The 21996-nt window shown below is 36.5% G+C and overlaps 1 protein-coding gene across 1 annotated transcript in view; it reads right to left on the bottom strand.

Moving 5' to 3' along the window:
* LOC311085876 (low-density lipoprotein receptor-related protein 1B-like) overlaps positions 1-21996 on the bottom strand; it is a gene marked incomplete at its 3' end in the record, with an annotated part of 59778 nt that overhangs the window by 17670 nt on the left and 20112 nt on the right. The window contains exon 2 of the mRNA XM_084118492.1: positions 6983-7096. Coding sequence (XP_083974618.1) covers positions 6983-7096 — 114 coding nt within the window. The remainder of the gene's footprint in view (positions 1-6982; positions 7097-21996) is intronic.

Raw genomic sequence — 21996 nt, 5'->3', positions numbered from 1 at the left:
AAAAAGGGCTGTGAAGTCTTGGCCTGTAGTTCATGTGCCTCCTTAACTTTCAATTTCCTTTTAAATGATCACCCGGGTGGGGGTTTTCGAGAGTTTTTTGGAGAAAGGAAGTGTATACACAGGTTTTCCCCCAAGGCTTGTCCCAGCAGACCTCTGTTCCACTTTCATAATCCCAGTAAAAAGAGAATATGTAATTCAACAAATAGGAGAATTGTTTAAAAATATCCTCTTAGTGTCTCTCGCTCTTCCTCTCAGGGCCTCCGGATCTCCAGAGATGTTTAAAAGTATCTAGGCAGCAAAAGTCAAGATGGAACCTGGAAGATATTTAGGGTGATGTAACCTCATTAATTCAGCATTTTTTCTTATTGATTTAGACTTTCAACCACAGCCGCCCTCCAGCAGGACGGTATATTAGTGTGTGTGTGTGTGTTTGTGTGTGGGGGGAGGGGGTCTTGCTTTCTTGCTTAAAGGTGCAGTCTGAAAGAATGAGTGGTCGAAATAGGTACTGCAGTCCAAATTCAAAATATCGGCGCTCGTTGTTTCCCCCGCCCCCTCCTCCTCAGACTCGACGCTCACACGGGTTGCCAGTTTGAGGATACGCGACAGGAACGAGCGCAATTGACAACGAAAGCCGAGGACACTTACAGACTGTAAGTTAATTAGTTGATTTATCCGCATTTATAATATGCTTTCGTTCATAGAGATTTTTACATGGATACCGAGGCTTTTTAGGTTGGGTAGAATCTGCTATTTCTGACCCTGTTTGTTTGCTGGCTGCAATACGCTGTGTTTCCTGCCAACTGGCAGCCCAGGGTGTTGAAATACTACTGGGCGAACTGTTGTGGGTGAGATCACACAGACCAAAACAAAAACAGACATTCCAACACGATACGCACATTTCAAAGTAAAATGACTGGCTGTAGAAGTGTTTTTCAGAGAAACGTGTATGTGAACTCAGCATGTTTCCTAAATATCTGCAAACATATGCTATTTGTATGCTTTAGTGAAAAAGTTACATGGAGCACCTTTAAAGGTAGGGTACATTTCAGAGAGGCTAGCAATAGCAAGCTAGCTTTGAAAGCATAAGATCCCACCCTCCCTTCAGAGCGTCTCCAAAGCCACGCCTCCTTCAAAACACATGAACGCAACACAGTAGAGTTTGCGCCACGAGACGAGAGACGGCGTTAAACTACCTCATGTCTCAAAGTATAACATTACAATAATAATGAATGTAAACAACTTACAGAGCTCTAGTGGAATCACATGACTGCTGCAGGTTCATTTCGCCATTGATAGTGTTGCCATTGAAAAGCATAAGTCCAGGACGTGAACAGCTTTGGATTTCTTTGATTATTTATAATTACCTGTGAAAAATAACCTGGCAGATACAATCTCAGCCTTATATTCTAGTGTAAGTGGTCTTTCCAGGCCTTGTGATGAACAGTCAAAAGCCAGACATACGCCACCCTACGCTCCACCCTACGCTCCAAATACATCTTCATTGTAAGCAGGTCTTCATTATACCAAGGAGCAGAACGTACAAAGGAAACAGATTGTGATTTTAAAGGAGCAAATGAGTCCTGGCCAGTCAAGAGAACAGAATGTAACATAGAAACGTTGTCCTCCAGTGCATCAGATGCAGAAAAACAACTTAAGCAAGAGTCAATAAAATCAGTGAAATTAGAGGGCTCAATAGATTTCCATTTGCGATAATTAATGACGCAAGAGCAGGAAATGCTTATGTCTGGCAGTTCGATATTAAAAAAGATAGCAGATGATCAGACAGCCCTAAATCAGAGGTGGACAACTGAGACACAAATGAACCATTAGAAAACATAAGGTCTATGGTGTGGCCTTTGTTATGTGTAGGACAGTTCACGAGCTGCTTCAAATCAATGCACTCCAATAAAGGTCTTTTGTTATTGTAAAGTATTCTATGTCCATGTGGATTTTAAAATCCCCCAGGATAAGAGTTCTCTCAAATTTGAGGCACAACAAAGACAGCAAATCTGCAAATTCTAATAAACAGTCTTTTATTTGTCTTTGAAGGCCTCTAAACTGTAGCTATGGGAGTAGGTGGGGCGCAGAGACACTCAGAACAAGACATTAGAATGAGTTAAACTGAGGAACAGCCACGGGACTCATACCAGGAGGTCGCGGGAGATCAAATAACTCGTATCCGGAGTGGTGAAGTGTTGAGTCCCATTCCCAGTGAAGTGATGAGTCCCGGCTTAGGACCCCAGTAGTATGCCTGATCTAAAGCTGTTCTTGCGATTCTTAATGTAATCAAACTTTAATTCATGTAATAATCTTTTATTTTTATCCTGATTATTTATATAGTTAAAGTGAAAGAAATAACATGTTTGGGTATGTTTTGCGACATTGTTAATTGTTATTAAGCAATAAGGCATAATAAATCGAAAAATAAATTAGAAAAACGTTATCTCTAATCATTTCGGATAGCTGTATGCTATGCTACTATCTAAGCTAACTAAAAAAAAACACTAAGGCCGTGTGTCCACCAAAGTGTTTTTAGCCAGCTGAAAACGCCTAGCTGTAGGCGCTTGAGAGCGTTTTGCCAGCGTTGCGTTTTTTTTTTCAGTTGAGACGCTTTGCTTGTTATGATACGGAATATCCACAAAATTACTAGTATCTCATTTCACACATATTTTGTTTCTGTGTTGATTCTATATTAAAATGTCAATACAATGTAATGTATTTTCTCTGGCTCTTGTTTTAAATGATTTTGTTCCGTCATTATGCTTGTTGTTGTCATCTGTTGACGTTGTACAAGCAGAATGTGGCAGTTGGTTGGTGTGGTATTAGTCCCGCCCCTCCTCCACTGTGATTGGACGGTTGGGTAAAAAGTGACAGTGATGAGCGCTGCGTTTTACCCAAAGTTGAACATTCTTCAACTCTCGGCGACCTGTAAAAAACGCCGAGCGCTCAGCGCTTCAGCGTGAAAAAGACGCTCAGCGCCTCGCTACGCTCATGGCGCTTTAAAAACGCGGCGCTCCCATTGAAAACAAATGAAAAAACACGTCAGCCGCGTGAAAAAAAGCTTTGGTGGACACACGGCCTAAGAACGAGAAATGTTTAATTTCACAATCTATAGCTTCGGTTATATACTAGTATATGAAACATATAAGTTAAAATATATTAATGGTCATTATAACGTAGTTCAAACGACTTCTATAATAAAGTGATATCTGATTTGTAACCAGGCACTAAAGCGATTACCCATAAAACGTGCTTGGAACCAGAGCCCGTCTACGGAGAGCCTGCCCACTCCCTATTAAGTCCTATTGTACCGAATTTTGGTTGTAGTTCCACCAGAGTTCCACTGGGGGCGATCGCCCATGAGTGCAAAATGAATGGGAGTCAATGGGGCTAGACAGCTAAATTTGTCTCTTTCATCCGATTGCCGTTGAGAAATCTCAGATTTAATTGTAGGTTTTGCAAGTTCAACATGGGTTATAGGTCGAAAGTCCAGAGATACCGCTTGATGGCATCGTGGCATCCGAAGCGGGACCAGAAACAAACAAAACAAAAACTCTTCTAGCACGTGTATTTACCTGTGTCAGCTGTGTTGTCGAAGCCTCGAGAGAAAAGAAAGTGCAGAGCGCGAAAGCACCAAGGTGACTGAAGGATTGCAGTAAAGCAGTATCTCTGGTCGTACGATGTGTATGACGTCATTGACACTTTAAAAGACTTTTTAAAGCAAATTAGTGACTCTAAAAAATCTAACACCCAGCAATGTGTAATTTCTTTGCATCTCCTTTCGAATACAACATTCAAATTACTAGACAAAAAATTATATCCTGAGAAAAGTGGATTTTGATGTGTATAGCGCCATAGACCTCCATTCATTCTGCACTCGTCCTGTGAGCGCCCTCATATGGAATCAGAGAGGAACTGCAACCAGTTCAGAAGCCGGAAGTGTACTGAGAGTGAAACTTCTCGCCTTATTAGACATTCTCTGTTGGAACTAATCGGATTGCTTGGGTTTTAAACTGGGACCCATCACTTCACCGGCGGGAGTAAGTTCATTAAAAAGAATACGTGCCATGTTTCAGTTAAGCACACAAGGTCCAGTTTTTCTTCTGCAAGGCTATGTGTCCCCCAAAGCGTTTTTAGACAACGCTAGGCGCTCTGCTGAAAACACCAAGCTGTGGGCGCTTGTGTTGTTTTTACATGAATATAGTATATAAAAACATTAAAAATGAATTTGTATTGCACAAATGCAAAATATTAGTTTTTTTTAATAATTATACATAATCAAATATGTATATCAAATTACAATATATAATGTACAATACAAATTATAATGTATACAATATAATAAATAAATATGTATTGTAGTGATTTTACTTTTGCCAATTATGGCATTTATGAGAATACTTATTTCTCTGAATAAGTTTGAAATGGATGTGTGTAGTTTACATCAGTTTTTAAGGTTTCCAAACATAGTTATGAATGGATTTGGATGGATCATTGTGGCCTTCCTTTGTTTCAGCCACTTCTCAATTGCATCCAAAATTTCCAAAACAATTTTTATGGCGGTTGGCTCAAACCTTAGGGTTTAATTTCATGATGGGTGCGGGGCAGAAACTGCATGTGGACCAATGAGAAGTCCTGTCCTTCCTGTAAATGGGGGGTTGATTATGATTTCACTTTTCTAGCTTTAGTTAGTGTGTAATGTTGCTGTTTGAGCATAAACAACATCTGAAAAGTTATAACGCTCAAAGTTCAAAGCAAAGGGAGATATTTGCTTTTAAAGAAATTGCTTTTTAAGGACTACAACAAACGGCTGGTAGGGATTACACGATATTCCTCCCGGGTTAGTGACATCACTAACCCTACAATTTACATAAACCCCGCCCCCTGAACACGATTTATAGATTATCAAGACAGAATATGCTAATCAATGACTAGAAGATAACTACACATAAGCTACATAAATTCATCAACTAACCATTCAGAAATGTTGTCTACATGTTGTCACTTCTTAAGTCTCTCAATCTTTCCGACTCTGGTTTGAACATAAAAGGCTAAAAGTTTTAGAAATTTTCAGTGCATGTCCGTGTGAGGTGATCAAAGCTGCTAAGGACAAGAGCTGTTGAAGCTCCGCCCCCTGTGCTGGGAGCAGCAGCTCATTTGCATTTAAAGGGACAGACACAAAACAATATGTTTTTGCTCACCCTCAAAAAGGTAACTTTAACATGCTATATAAAATATCTGTGAGGTATTTTGAGCTAAAACTTCACATACACACTCTGGGATCGGGGAAATCTCTGACATCAGAGATTTATTTTACATCTTGTGAAAAGGACATTATACAACCCCTTTAAGGTGTCTGTCAGTTGTCCTAGCATCCTTATCTGAGTTTGTTTGTGTTAGTGCAGCAAGATCCAATCAAAATGTGGCAATTTTTTGTCCACTGTTACAGACAGAGAAGGGCCTTGCCATAAACTGGGCCCTGGAATGTGCTGTTCACTACAGTATTACGTGTAAAATGTATGCTATTTTATGTTAAAATAAAAACAATAACCTCTTTCAATGCTTTTTTCTGTCTATTTCATTCATATCACACTCATTTCTAATTCTGCTTCTTTTTATCACTTTGAAAGTGGATTATGTACTAATCTAGTGTGATTAAGGGGGTGAATATGAAGAGAATGGCAAGTTGGAAAACCACAGATGGTCTTCCACAGACGAGAGATGACAAACTGATCAAAGGAACCACAGTGGTACGTTTGTTGATGTGCTATGATAAAAGCCAGTGACGAGTTGGTGTATGCAGCTGCTCATCCTGTACTATGAAGACAATATACACTATAAAAACATCATATTTATTTAAATGAGCTCTGCAATTGGCAAACTGTCAGGATTAATGAGCAAGGGCTATTTATTTGGCAAATTCTGACAGGAAAAAAATAACTTAAAAATAACGATTTTACTACGTTACAATGTTTTTTTCAGTTTTGCCGAAAGGCAAGTGACCTCAACTGTGATTTCCTCTGATCTCATAAAAGGCTTGCCAGGAATATTTTTTTCCAGCACACACTGAATTTCAAAAGATATATCATGCATATTATTTTAAAAAAGATAATTATGCAGCCTGTCATAAGTACAAACGCTTTCTCATCACTTTATCCTCTCAGATTCGGCGCATTTGAGGACTGTACCGTGTGGAAACCGCACAATACTCCAGGTAACAATTGCTTCAATTAATGCTTCATGACATCTTTTATCCCAGGCATTGAGCGCTTACCATTTCTCATCTAGCAATATTTCTGAGTGCATTTCCAAATTTTACTGAAGCATTTCGGAAACCCATTCATTTTGTAATAGAAATGTCAAGTGCAATTGTTTTGAGTTGGAAATCTCATTGACGTCGGCCAAAATGGCATGTAACTTGGCAGAAAAACTCTTCTTCTAAAAAAAATGTTTTTATTTATATGAATATGTAGCTTATTAATGCACTTTTGATTAGTTTGTGGCCTTGTGATATTGTTAAATCTGATTTTGGTCTTCAAAACCCACTTGGAGATACTCAAATTCAACAGATTCAAGCACATTTCAACTACAGATCTCTTTATTTGGGAGTCAATATACCATAATGCATAAAGTACATAATAAACATACCCGTTTACAAGTTTATTTGACGTTTATATATAGGTTATTAGACGTATATGAGGGCAAAGCTTAGCAATGTAAATAGAGAAATGTGATTAGATAGATAGATAGATAGATAGATAGATAGATAGATAGATAGATAGATAGATAGATAGATAGATAGATAGATAGATAGATAGATAGATAGATAGACAAAAATAATATATATATAATATTATACTATTTTAAAATATATGTAAATTATTATATACAATGAAATACATACTCATGTTGTATTAGTTTAGATAAATAGTTTAGATGAATGAAATAATCAAATGGTGAAATGTGTTGTTGATGGACTCACATATCGCTGGTGTTTCATCTGAGCCGTCGGGACAGTCGAGTTCCCCGTCACAAAGCCAGCTTTCGGAAACACAGCTGCGCCCGTCGCCACAAACAAATTCCTCGACGTCACATGCTTGAGGAAGAGTGGAGAGATGACGTGGGGAGAGAATGAAAAATGAGAGGTCATGAATAAGATGTTATAGTATGTTTCTCAAGTTTGTGTTGAGTATTAATGCTGAATGTGGGTTGACAGTAAAATGACAGATATGGTGTATGTGAATGAGTGGCACTCTACAGTTTTAACTTCACAACCATATACAAAAATATTTAAATAGCTGTAATTCCCAAAGAACTCTAGTTCCTCAATCCCTCCTGAAGGATGTCTGAAACTTCATTTGTTTGCACTTCTCATGTGTATTGCCTCTTCAAGATGAATCGCTTGTTGTACTGCGTCGCTTTGGATAAAAGCTTCAGCCATGTGAATATATGCAAAAATAAATAATAGCTCCAGATACCAATTCGGAATACATTTCCTCAGCTTTAAGTGAGTGCGGTCTTATCGTCTGCTCTCCTCTCTCACTAGTTCAAAGAGAACACATGTTCTTTCATTCACCCAAATGCTTAAAAACCAATAGCCTCAAGTAGCAAGCAATCTTCTAAAAAGTGCACGCTTTTTTTATTTTTTATTATTATTATTGTTCACGATGTTCTTAGTGCTTCATAAATAACCAAAAACACATGTACTGCATGAGACGCTTCACATTAGCCTAAACCCAAACAATCCATTTGAATTACTCTCTGGCCTTATTTGCATTGCTGTAAACAATCCCAGAGAGAAGCAGCAGGGACGGACCCAACAAAGAGTAGAGATGGATTTCGTGCACCTGACGGTTGAAAGCAGTTGAAAAGGAGCGCGGGAGAAGCTAGGGGCCTTTCATGCTCGGAAAAGTAAGCGCGTTTCAGAAGGCTGTGAAGATGGGATGGTAATAGAGGAGCGTTTGCGGCCCTCCTGCTGAGTGGATGGGCAGGACAGTTTGATGCGTGAAAGCAGCATGCTTTGTGATTACAACGAGTTTCAAATCACTCCGGCGGAGATGACAAGGAAAGCTCACAGTTGAGACGGTGAAGTTCAAAAAGGAAACGTCCTGTTCGTTTGGCCCCGAGCGCTGATGTACACGAAAACATGTTTTTGGACTCGCGCTCTGGTAATGCGAAGAGTCAAAGCCAATTTACTGAAACGGCGAACAGCCTTTAAACTGAAAACCTGTAAACGGTCTGTTTATGGTAAAAAGCAGCAAAACGAGTGTTTTGTTCAACAGCATCTGCTCTATAGCATGTTTTAAAGTCCCCATGCAGTCAATCATTTTATTCCTTAAAACTCACTCCATGCCTTAATATAGCTTGAATGTAACTCGACACCCTTGCCTCATTTAGCATATGCGGTTCTATGAATATGCAAATGAGCCCCGCCTCCACTCACTCACACCAGCTCAGAGAACCACTTTTTTGAGACTGTCTTTGGTTCGCTGCAGTTTTAAGGAGAAAATACTCAGGAATGGTGGTGACTTATGAATTTACACATGGTTTGTCTTAAAGCATATTAAAAACACCACATATAAACAACATTAAAAGCTTGATTTTCAACACAGGGGGACTTGCAGAAGGAAAAGCACATTTAAAGTGTTTTAACTACTGTATGTGATTCACTGGCAGTGATATGGATTTAGCATGTAGCTCATTATATGTCTGATATACACTTTTTGTATATATACAGTGAATAAAAAAAGGTGCTGCCTTAAATTTAAGTACAGTCAAGTTGGATGTTTAAGTCGTTTAAACTTAAATTACATTTTTTTTTTAAAGAGTTGAATCTTGTATAACAAAGTTGAAAATTGCTTAACTTGTAAAACATATGTTGTCTTAACTTATTGAAAAATGTTGCTGCCCTACATTTTGAAGTACACTCAACTTGGATGTTTAAGTCATTTCAACTTAAATTACCTTAAACTGACTTAAATTTGTTGAATATTGTAAAAAAAAAAAGTTGAAAATTGCTCAATTTACTTTGATGAGTTAAAGCAATGTAAAAACATAATTATGTTGTCATAACTTATTAATCACATAATTTTTCACAGTGTAGTTGCCGAAAGAAGTCAGAGCCATTCTGCAGATTTGAGCTGACAGATTTCATAGAAAATCATGCAGTGAATGATGGTCACAGATTCCGATCTTTTTAGCTTCAAAGTTTGATTCCATTCCATGCTTTCATGTTTTGAATGAAAACAATCTGTTGTATTCACATTGAAAATCACAGCCATGGCTGCCATGTGCATGTAAAAGACACATAATGAATCCGACCCATAATCATCAATCACAGATCATAATGCTATTCATGTCTGAGAAAGAGATAAAGATGCATTAATACTGAAGTAAAAGGGAAAAAATCAATGCAAACATTAAAGACATTTCATTTCTCCTCCCAACCTCTTCCCTTTTTCTCTCCCCAATGGCAGATTATAAAGATATTTTCTCACATAACACAAACCAGACCCTCTTACCTTAAACACAACACAAGCTAACACACACACACACACACACACACACACACACATAGAGAGAGAGAGAGAGAGAGAGAGAGAGAGAGAGACGTGGGCACAAATTCCTCACTAAGAAAACATGAATAATTCATCAGCTTATCTTAAAATTCAGTGTGGCTTTCTCACACATTATGCCTAATGTGGTTCTGTTCACAGCCCTCCGCCACTCCGCGCCTGCTTGTTTTGTACCTGGGAAAATACTGCATGCTGAACGCATCCTGACAGCTGCTTTGGAAATATATTTTATGGGAACGTGTGAAATATGGACGCATAAGGATATAAAACCAGCTCCAATGATGAGCATTCACACCGGCAGTGTTTTGGCAGGTATTATGATGAGATTCTCGGCACGACTCAATTGTGTGTCAATAAATCGAGAGTGATTCTAGGTTGGATAAAGCGAAGTTCTCAAACGACGTTCTGACGCAGAGTAGGCCTGTTCTGACATGCTAAGAATTGCGATCATTCACACGCACCACATTTATTGGACAAAGTATCATGGGAACATGGGATACTGACTGAATCGACTTTTCAGTGCTTGCCCTATAAAGAAAGCTCCTCCGTATGGTGGGCGTCCCTGTGAATCGAGTGATATTGACCCATGACCAGGCATACGGAGGAACTTCTCCATCGCTGCATGTGCCAAGACTAATTGTCTTAAAGACTATTAGCTGCTCCCCTCATTTTTGTTTCCTTCTACTTTATTTCAACATGAATTGACTATTTACGTTACTATGCGCACACACACATATGTGTTTATATATATATATATATATATATATATATATATATATATATATATTATTTTATTACCTCCTTAAAAAACATGGAATACATTTTCTTTATGTATTATTAATTTACAATATTAATTATTATTTATCTTTTATGACACCTTAAGGAACTTTTAACAATGCATTTGGTCTGAAAAAAAACAAGCAAACAAACAAACTCTCAAAATCATATACAAGGAGATTTAAATAAGTGTAACACCCAAAGAACTCCAGTTTCTGAAAAGACTTGTAGTAATGAACTACGACCCAAAAACAAAAACAATATTAAATATAGGAATATTAAACAACATTATTAATGAAATAATCCATAACAACACTTCAAGTTCTATATTAAACAACACCAAACACAAGATAGTCCATAACTACACCAAAATAATATAGTATACTAGCGTAATATAGCCTATACACTTCGTAAATATCAACAAAAAACTCTCAAAAGCTCTACAATTCCACAAACAATACAATAACAATAAAAACAATAAAAAATGTAAAAGTGTTTCCTTCACGTTTTTCGCGTACTGACAACGTTGTCAAACTGAATAAAAACACTGTATTATTCATGCCAGGCCAGCAGTTGGCGATGTCACTTTGTAAAGAAACATGAACGCGTAAATTGCATGTGCATGACGTCACCATTTTCACAAATTTACACGGAGATAATAAACAACAAAACTGCGAATTTGTGAAAATACCGTGGTATCATTTTCAAAAACTTGCACTTTAAATACCGTTTTCAAAAGTTTGCGTTTTCCCGTCTCCCGAAAATTAAAATGAAGGTTGAAAACTATGTCCTGTAAATGTCCCCTAAAACACTTCTGATTGGCTATTGCATTCAAAAAATCAACAGATATGTTTGTGATTGGCTACAATGCAAAAACACTAGAAATCTTTGAGAAGATGCACAAACACACATCATGCGCACTGGATCGTTTGCCAAATATGTTTCACCAATGTGCTATTATTACAAAGAAAACGGATCCCAGACCAGCAGTTATGCGCAGATTTTCCCTCTAAAAGCAATCAGAAGCAGCATGAGACATTTACATGTTCTCTAATGTCATCTTTTTTTGATGCCACATTTCATACTGCACATAATAGCCTAAAGGCATCTTTTTTTGGTTCATCTACGCAGCTGTGAAACATTCTTCAGGATAATCTTCTACCGTTTTTAAACAAGGTGAATGTGAGTGACATTTAATGAGCGCAGGCATATCCTCATCCAAATCTGGATATTTAATTACACGCCGCTGTTCCATCTACCTGCCCTCGCGCTCTAAACATTAACTCCGTCTCCCGCCGTACGAGATCAGCGTCGCCCGTTAGCTTCATCAGCGTGAGTGCAGATGATGAACAGCTCCAGCCATTGTGCCAAAGAGATGTTTGCAATTTCTCTCTTGCGTGATTAATCAATCCTAACGTGCACAAGCTCGTTCAATTACGCCACGTGCGTGGGGCCCATATTGATCGTTTTATTAGGCTCTCTGCCAGCTCTTAATTATGAAATATCATTCGCGGTTGCCATAGAGATGTGACACGGTAATGAGGAACGAGTCTTGTGCAACCAAACTTCTGACAGGAAAAATCGAATCATTTAAGCTGACTTTAAAAACAGGGCAGGAGTTCCCTATTGGACACCAAAGCATGTCTGCGATGTTAATAACGCAGAAATGCAGTTTTAGCGTGGTATGAACTCCACACAAACCTACAATCAAAGTTTCGTTTGTAATCTGATAAATGGCTAATTCAGTTTTAGGAAAAATATATATAAAAGTAAACAAAACGCTGCTGTTAGACGTACAGTTGGACCCAAAAGTGTGAAACCATATTGCAAATCAGGCATTTTTGTTATTTAAACCTGTAAATAAAAATGTTTTAAGACTTTTAAACAGAAATGTTTTGATAAAATAAATATTTAAAGCCAAAGAACACACCCCCTGTCTGCCATTGATCAGTCAAACAGATAGCCCCACCCCAAATTCACAACATTGGTTGAATTTACTTTAGCTTTTAACTATGTTTAAGAACCTCTGATAAATTAAAATAAAATGAATAAAAATGATTCAATGAATGAATGAATGAATGAAGCTAAACACCACTGGTGGTCTCAGACTTTAGGATGCCACTATGCACTGGCCTAAAAAAAATCACTGTTGGATATTTAAATTCATCATTTGAAACCTAAAAAGTATTTGTGTGACAACAAATTCTTAAAAAGTTGTATTTTGAGGTGTCACTGTACAATGCTAGTTCTGTTCAACAGATTTGAAAATGTTCTTGCCATATGAAAGCTGTTTTTATGCTATAAAGTGAAGGTGTATGCAAAAAATGTGATTTACATAAACAAACCCGTTACTTTGGAATTTCATGTCATCTCTGCATTTTCAGGGTCAATCAAGCTGTCTGCTCGGCTGAAAGTCGTCATGAGCTTCACAAACGCGCTCTTGCAATAACCTGCAAGAGCTTTTAGCATCAAAAACGATGTGGAATGAGACGACGAGTCCTTGGACGCTCTTTTATCATCACAATCTACATCAGAGGACATTTTGGGTTTGTGAAATGACAAGATCCAGCCTCACCAGCTGTTTCCATTCTATGAGCCGCCATTTTAAAGTCTGAAATGCTCTTCTCTTATCGCAGATGTCACCACAAAAACCTCTGGCAGAGGCTCCAAAAGAAAAAAAAATCCGTTTTGCATCCGTTGTTCTAAGATTTGATCCATTTAATCAGATATCTGAATTTCTTTTATCTTCACACAATCAGATTTGCAAATGAAACATCCTCTTTTTTGCCCTTTCTTAGATAAGTACTTCCTGTGCCTTCCTGTTCGCTTTAATAAGTGCTTAACATTTGCGGATTCCGATTGGCTGAGCCTTTGTGAGCTCAAGAGACCACCTCGCTTCAGTTTCCAAAACGTTTCTAAATCGTACGGTTTCATAATGGGGCTAGATTAGCATATCAGAGCAGCGCTTCACAGTATTTCACTCTCGCTGGGACATCCTGAGTGATTCAGCTGGAAGAGAAAACAATTATTTCATTTAATAACATGTTCAACTGGCCTTTTTACAATATTTTGGAAGAATAAGATTTAAGCTAAGATATATTGTGAATAGTGTTGCTAAGTATAAAAGCTCAGTGCAGATCGGAATGTGATCTCATAGCATGGTGTGTAAGATGAGGATTTTTTGTTGATTTACCATTTTCATACAAAACAGACAAGAAGGGATGCAAATCATTTCTTGAGACCAAAATATTGGGGGTTAAGCTTGGGCCAGTAAGTAACCACCTTGCAACCACCCAGAACACCCTAGTAACCACTCAGCCACTCAAAATACCTTAGAAACCGCATAAAACACCTTAGCAACCCCTTAGCAACATGCTAAAAACAACATGGTAAAACAACACCTTGCCAAACCCTCATAGCTGTAAAGGTCATACAGATCAATTTAGCTCAAAGGGACTTATTAATTAATTTATAGGGAATCTTGAAAGAATCACTTATACGGCCGAGCAAATGACTCGTTCAGCGTTCATTTGAACCGGCCGTAACTATCAGCTCTGCAGCGGATATAAATATCCAAACTATAGTGAAACACTATTTATTAGCAAGGTAACTTAGATCAGCAGTTTAAGACATTAACTTCGTAAGCACATAACACAAGAACAATTATCTTTAAAATACAAACAAGACTTTATTTATCATTCTAACACATAAAACTAATATCTAACACAATCACACGCACACACACACACACACACATTCATATGAGTTGCAGAAAGAAAGAGTGAGGAAAGAATGAGTTTTAAGAGTGAGATGATGAAATCCCAAGTTTCTATATGCACTTATAAGACATGATCTGAAAGAACCATCAATCATTAATTTAACCCTTTTGTCGTTTCTTAGGCGGGGTTATTAACTTTATATCAAAGCACCAGTTCAGCTAAGAGTCTGGAGGCTACATCTTTGTTCCTTTGGGGATTCCTTTTTTCCTGTAAAAGGGGGTGTCCCGGGTTTGTCGAATGGCTGGCGGTCTCCTGGTGTCTGGATAAATGTCTTGGGCTGCCAATCACATGGTGTGCTGACGGATGGATGGAAAGTCTTTGAAGTTAGAAGCGGGCTTTGCAATCGAATCGTTGACCAAAACGTTACAGCAAAACTTAGAACCGAGACTCTCAACGGAAAAGAAAAGAAACTAAGTAAGAGAAAGAAAAGTGAGACGAGAGTAGTTAGATGGCTTGAATGAAGCGGTTTAACCCATGTTCTTCTGATCTTGATTTGGGTTCTTACGTCTGCTCGTCTACATGGCTACTCCATCGTCTGTAAAGCTACTCCATGGCTGCTCTAAGTATCTTCTAATGCATTCTGGAATCTTCTCATGCTTTGTTCGTGTCCTAAGATTTTAAACTCAAATGTTTGTCCGGCCTCCTGGATGAGTTCTGACCAATTAGGCACTGTCTTTATTTGAGAGGTGGCATTTTCTTCACCTCTCATCGTAAATCATGCGTCATCTGAGATCTCATACTCTCCAGCTCTAGCAGAGATTTCCATCAAGCCATCTTCTGAATTAAGAATAGCCTATATGATCGAACTGATAGGAAACAAAACACACTTTCATTCAAACATCTAATAGTTATAACAATTACATGACTTATATGTGATCTAAGCATAATAGATACATATATAGGTTGTAGACACAATATAGAATTATGTAGTTGAACGATGTTTGATTATCAAGAATTAAAGTCTGTCAAGAATTGTTTAGGAATGATTTTATATTTTTTTATATGTAAAGTCTCAGTCTCTGTAGTTTTAAGAGATTTCAACCTTGGGGTCGTTCAGATATCCTTAAGAAGAAGGAGGTCTGTTTTAAATCAACAACAAATTGTCTTCAAACAACCTCTGCCGTTATCTTGGTGGGTCCTAAGCTGTGCCATCTCTGAACCAATCAGTCTCTTCCAAACTATCTAACGTTGACAACGTTCTTCCTTTAGTTAGGCTCATCTCTTTGAAGCTTGCATGGTCATAAAGTTCTTAGCTGGGGGTTTTCATTAGCGGCTGGAGCCTGGATTTTATGGTTCTGGATTGGTGATTTGGGGTCTGAGATGTTGAGTTTTGTGTGAAATTATGCTTGAACGAATCATCTGGAAGATTACTTTATGTTTGGTTCGTCCACAAATCCTACATAGCAACATGCTTCAAAACACCCTACAGTAACAACTAGCAACGGGCAAAAAAAACACCCAGAACACTAAAAACACCAAAAACACCTTATCAACCTCAAAGCAACATGCTAAAAACAACAAGGTAAAACAACACCTGATTAACCCCATAGCAAGATGCTAAAAAAGCCAAACCCCCTTAGCAACCCCATAGCAATATGCTAAAAACAGCATGGTATAACAACACCTTATCAACCCCATTGCAACATGTTAAAAACAAATCCAAAACCACCTTAGCAACCACATAGCAACATGCTAAAAACAACATGGTAAAAAAACACCTATCAACCCCATAACAACATGCTGAAAACAACATGGTAAAACAACACGTGAAAAACAACCCAAAAATTATGATGTATGTCAACTTGCATACGGCCGTCTGCCGGAGGCTAGTTATTTTAGATGATAAAGTTTTAAATATGGATATTTTTCTTACACGAATGCATCGCTTCTCTTCTGAAGGCCTCTATTAACCCGCCAGAGCCGTGTCGAACAGTGTCGACTTCCAAAAAAATCTACCCATTGACTCCCATTATAAAGCTTGGAAGAGCCAGGACATTTTTAATATAACTCAGATTGTATTCGTCTGAAAGGAGAATGTCATATACACCTAGGATGGTTTCAGGGTGAGTAAATCATGGGCCAATTTTAATTTTTGGGCCAATTTCAATCCAATGAACACTCCTTAGGAACCCCATAGCAACATGTTAACAACAACCCCAAAACACCTTAACAACCCCATACCAACATGCTAAACACAACATGGTAAAACAACACCTTAACAACCACATAGCAACATGCTAAATCAACCCAAAACACTTTAGCAAACCCCATAACAACATACAACAAAGCACCCTACAATAACAACTTAGCAACATGCAAACAATCCAGAACACTATCAAACCTCCTTAGCAACCCCATAGCAACATGCTAAAAACAGAACACCCTACAGTAGCAACTGTTTAACAACATGCTAAAAACAACTGAGAACTCATTTGAAACCCCATAGCACCATGTAAAAAATCACTTTAGCAACCCCATAGCAGCATGCTAAAAGCCACCCAGAACCCCAGAAATCAATCATGCTAAAAACTATGCAGAACAACCTAGCAAGTCCATAGAAACATGCTAAAAACAACCAGGAAAACCTTAGGAACGATATTAAAACCACACAGACAAGTTTAGCAAGCCCATAGAAAAATGCAAAAAGCCACCAAAAACCACCTGGAGTAGCAACATGCTACTACTTTCAGTAACTCCCTAACAGTGTGCTAAAAAAACAACCCAAAACACCTTAGCAACCCCCTAGTAACATGCTAAAAACTATCTAGAATCCCCTACAGCAACTCCCTAGAGCAGTGCGCTAAAAACAACCCAGAACACCTTTAGAAACCCCATAGTGCCATGCTAAAAAACCATCTAGAACATCATAAACTACTTGGCATTCATCGTAACACAGAACAACATGCAAATGATCAGCAAATGTTTACCAAAATTTAACCACAAATGCAGAACAAGATACATTTTAGCTTTTAATTTAAATAAACATCAATCATCAGAAAAAAAGAAAAAAATTGGACAAATTTACTTGCATTCTCTGCAAAATATCAACTTTTTTTGTGATTACATCACTGTTCCTCTTTTCACGCATCCTCAGTCCTCTAATTTGTTCATATATTCACTCCCAGTATTGTACAAGCTACAGTAGAAGCTCCAGATAAGGGAGGATTAGGAGAGAGAGAGAGAGAGAGAGAGAGAGAGAGAGAGAGAGAGAGAGAGAGAGAGAGAGAGAGAGAGAGAGAGAGAGAGAGAAGAGGAGAAAGTGCAATTACGTTGCTCCCTCAGTTGTGTAATAGAACATGGCCTTTCATCTATCAATACACCATCATGTTAATTGTCAAGTAAAAATGAGAGTGCATTTGCATATTCCCGCCTCTGTCATTAAAATGTTCCTATCATAAACAAAAAGCTATAATATGCCTTCAGAGTGCTTAAGGTAGCACACAATGTTCATAAAATAAGTGACATTATTTTTAGGTACATTTACAATAGTTAAAAGTTAGGGGGGAAAAATCAATGTATTTCATAAAATAAATAATACTAAAGTATACATACATGTACATTTATATTAATTCATAAAGAAATAATATCAATATATATAAAAATAATATATATATATATATATATATATATATATATATATATGTGTGTGTGTGTGTGTGTGTGTGTGTGTGTGTGTGTGTGTGTGTGTGTGTGTGTTTAATTGTAATTTCAAAAGAAATTACAGCAATCAAAAAACTGTAATTTGCCTACTAATTAAAAATATTTATATTTTAAAATAATATTTAATTAATATTTGAATTATAATTATGTATGTATAAGTATACAAATTATAATTATAAATTGAGAATTAAATATTAATATATGTATAAAAGGTTATATAGAAACAAAAAGCTATGATTTACCTTTAAAGTATTAGAATGTGGCACAAAATTGTCATAAAATAAATTCAAATATCCAATTATTTGCAGTTACATTTTCAATAGTTAAAAAAACTATTGTGTTCTGAAAAACGAAATAATAAACATTATTATAAATATAGAATAAAATATTAATTTTTATTATTGAAAAATTATTAATATTAATTTGCCTTCAGAGTACTTAGACTGTAATACAAAAATTGTCGTTAAATTATTTTTGTTACATTTACAATGGTTAAAAAATAAATAGTCCTGAAAAAAAATTTTTTAATTAAAACATGTAGCCTATATACAGACAATAAAATACTTGTTATTATTGTTTTTTATAATACTGTTTTATTATTAATTAAGACATTAATAATACTAAAAACATATAAGAATAATTATACATAAGAATAAGAAACAACATTAAATGCACTGAATAATTAATAATAATAACACTAAATAATTGGATGGGATTAGACTAGAGGACACCCAAGGTTATTGAGAAGGAAAAAAAACAGATGTGTTCAAATCAGACATGCTTAAATCAGTACTTCTGTGAAACACATTTTCCTGAACTCGAGGGAAAACTAGTCTTTTAGTCACTCTATAGATGCACGTCTTCATCAGTGTGTGTGTGTGTGCTACAGAGTCCCTCGGGGTCCGTGTTTCCCAAGTGAGCGAAAGCAAGAGACGCACCTCACTAACCGATGCCTCACCTCATTCATCCGGAAATGGCCTGTTTTGCTGTCTCGCGCAAAGAAAGACGCCCATGACGGAAGCAGTTGAGAGACAAAATGAAGTGTCAGACAAAGGTTTCTGCCCTAAAAAGCTGTAAAATACTGCTGTCTCCAGTGCTCTGCGGACAGCCCTGGATGTTACATTACTCATAAATGAGCTCCACTTCCAGTCAACTCTCGTTCCTCAGCGGCTCGTTTAGGGGTTTTAGCTGTCAGAACCGTGATTGTGTCCACTTTTTAGAGGATATGGAAGGGCACAAGGGGGCGAGACCTGAGACCCGGACACGGCCGAGAGGAAATATTGCTCTACTGTTCTAAACTGCACTGTTGGGGAGGCCGAATAAAGCCAATAAACACACCAGAAACACATTCTGCTCAAGTGACACTGAATCTGTGAGGACTCTTCTCCTGTGATGAAAGATGTGGCTGAGTAATAAGACACATTGAAATAGAAATGTACAAAAATAAATCTACACACTCCAATCCAGGTTAACTTTTGGTTGCAGCACTTGAACTATATATATATATATATATATATATATATATATATATATATATATATATATATATATATATATATATATATGTATATATATATATATATATATGTATATATATATATGTGTATATATATATATATATATATATATAATTTATTTATTATGTATTAACTATATAATGATTATATATAGCCTAATTATTATATACATCCAATTATTATAATTACACAAAATAATTATACACAGTACACACACATATATTATGTAAACACAAACTTTTATTTTGAATGCGATTAATCAAGATTAATCTTTGCCCAGCCCTAAGATTAATCATGATTAATCGCATCCAAAATAAAAGTTTGTGTTTACATAATATATACTGTGTATAAATATCGTTTATATAAATACACACATATGCATGTATATATCTAAAAAGATGTGCATGTATATATAAATATTTTATATATAACACATTTTTCTTAAATATTTACATGCATGTGTGTGTATTTATATATATAAAATAATTATACACAGTAGCCTACACACATATTATGTAAACAAACTTTTTAACTTTTATTTTGGATGTGCATATATATATATATATATATATATATATATATATATATATATATAGCCTATATATATATATATATATATATATATATATATATATATATAATTATTTGTTACTTATTGACAACAACCACCATATGTGCAATGGTATACATGCTACTCGGAAGAATACCATTGTATTACCATGATGCGTGTTTAAAACACTTTCTAGGCTATTGCACTTTTTTTACCTGGTGTTTGTTGGATCAAAACAGTTAAAAATCTAAAATGTTTCTTAAAAAAATGGCATTTAACGAGTTCAGTATGATCTCAAGTAAAGACTTACTGTATTAAACCATGAATGTCTAATATCATCATAACATGCATCTAATCATAATCTCACGTTTTTTTGTTTTTTTTTTCTCGATGGCTCTTTTTGCGTTGTACCATCTTAGCATTTACATTTGCAAATGACCTAAAAAATAAACAGAAAAGTTTCCCAATAGTGACTCCAAAACTCGTGTTTCCATGTATGCATGAGCCAAAACGTCTATTTTTGAACCCATTGCATTTGCATCCCATTTGGAGCTGTAACTCTGTCACGGCTCTAAGATTTAATCATGATTTGAGTGTGTGTGTAAATGCGACACCGCGGGGAACATTAATGTATGACTGTGCCGATCGTTTTCACCAGCTGTGGTGCGTAAAAAAATGAGCGTTTTTTGGGTCATTGCACATGACGGAATCCGCCTCGTTCCCGGCAGAAATGCCGTAAATGCTAAACGAGCCACAGACATCAAAAAAACATCTACAGAACTCCAATGATCTCGCACAGTGGTATCGCCCATCTGCCGCCCTATTATGGCGAACCATTTTGCTCGAACAAAATACGGCTGTTCTGAAAATCACTTCCCCCGTTTTCCTGCAAGGATGGAAAAACATGCAGCGTTTTTCCACTCGGGTTGATAAAACCGCTAGCACATGGTGCCCTCTGTTCGACATCACAATCACACAAAGCCGTTTTGAGAGATCCTCGGCCAATATGCTGGAGTCGATGTTCGCCGCCACCTGCGAGCTTTGTGGCGTTTGGCATTGGCGGACAGAGATGAGGGGTGTCCTTTCTGACAGGACTGGCTCGGACGTTAGCGGGGCAGCGATTCAAACGGGTCCAGATAATGTCAGAGATGGTGAATGTGCCTCGAACACTCAGATTCTTGTAGCTACCGGCCATCTGCTCTGGGGGAGATTCATGCTGAAAATGCAAATCAAGGGGAAAGCTGGAAGTTTTGTTGTATTCATAACTGTGTCATCATTTTTTTTTTTTTTTTTTTTTTTACAGAGTTAGAAGTTGCAGGCTGATGTTCTGTACAAAAAAACATGGTACAGTAAAGCTATCAGACCATAATACCATTGTACTTTGATAAGTTACTTCAAAGAATACCATGGTACATATGCATATACAAATGAATTCATTAGAAATCAGAATGCCGAATCCTGACTGACGAGAGGAGGAGCTGGGGATGGAGGAGGGTAATTAGCTCCTGAGAAACGCGATAGCTGCTGATAATACTGAAGGAGCTTATATATGAATACAGTGATAGGCGTCGTATTCCTATAAGTAGACGTGGATCAGCTTAGAGACACTGATAGGAGCTTGACCTGCCAGAACTGAGACTATGCTTAATTTTTCTTAAATATTTACATGCATTTATATATAAAATATTTATATTTATTTATAAAACAAATTATATATATATACAGTAAATTTAAGCAAATATTTCTTAAATATATACATGCATGTGTGTGTATTTATATATACAAAATAATTATGCACAGTACACACACATATATTATGTGAACACAAACTTTTATTTTGGATGCGATTAATCATGATTAATCGTTTCACAGCCCTAATATATATATATATATATATATATATATATATATATATATATATATATATATATATATATATGCACACACACACACACACACACACACACGTATATATATATATATATATATATAAAAAAGTATGATTAATCGTATACATATTTTACATTAAATGACAGAAAATTACAGACTATATATATATATATATATATATATATATATATATATATATATATATATATATATATTAATATATATCTATAAAGTAAGATTAATCGTAT

Source organism: Abramis brama, assembly GCF_963993115.1.
Source record: "Abramis brama genome assembly, chromosome: 6".
Lineage (NCBI taxonomy): Eukaryota > Metazoa > Chordata > Actinopteri > Cypriniformes > Leuciscidae > Abramis > Abramis brama.
Note: the sequence above shows the minus strand (reverse complement) of the source record. Positions and strands in the feature narration are given on the sequence as shown.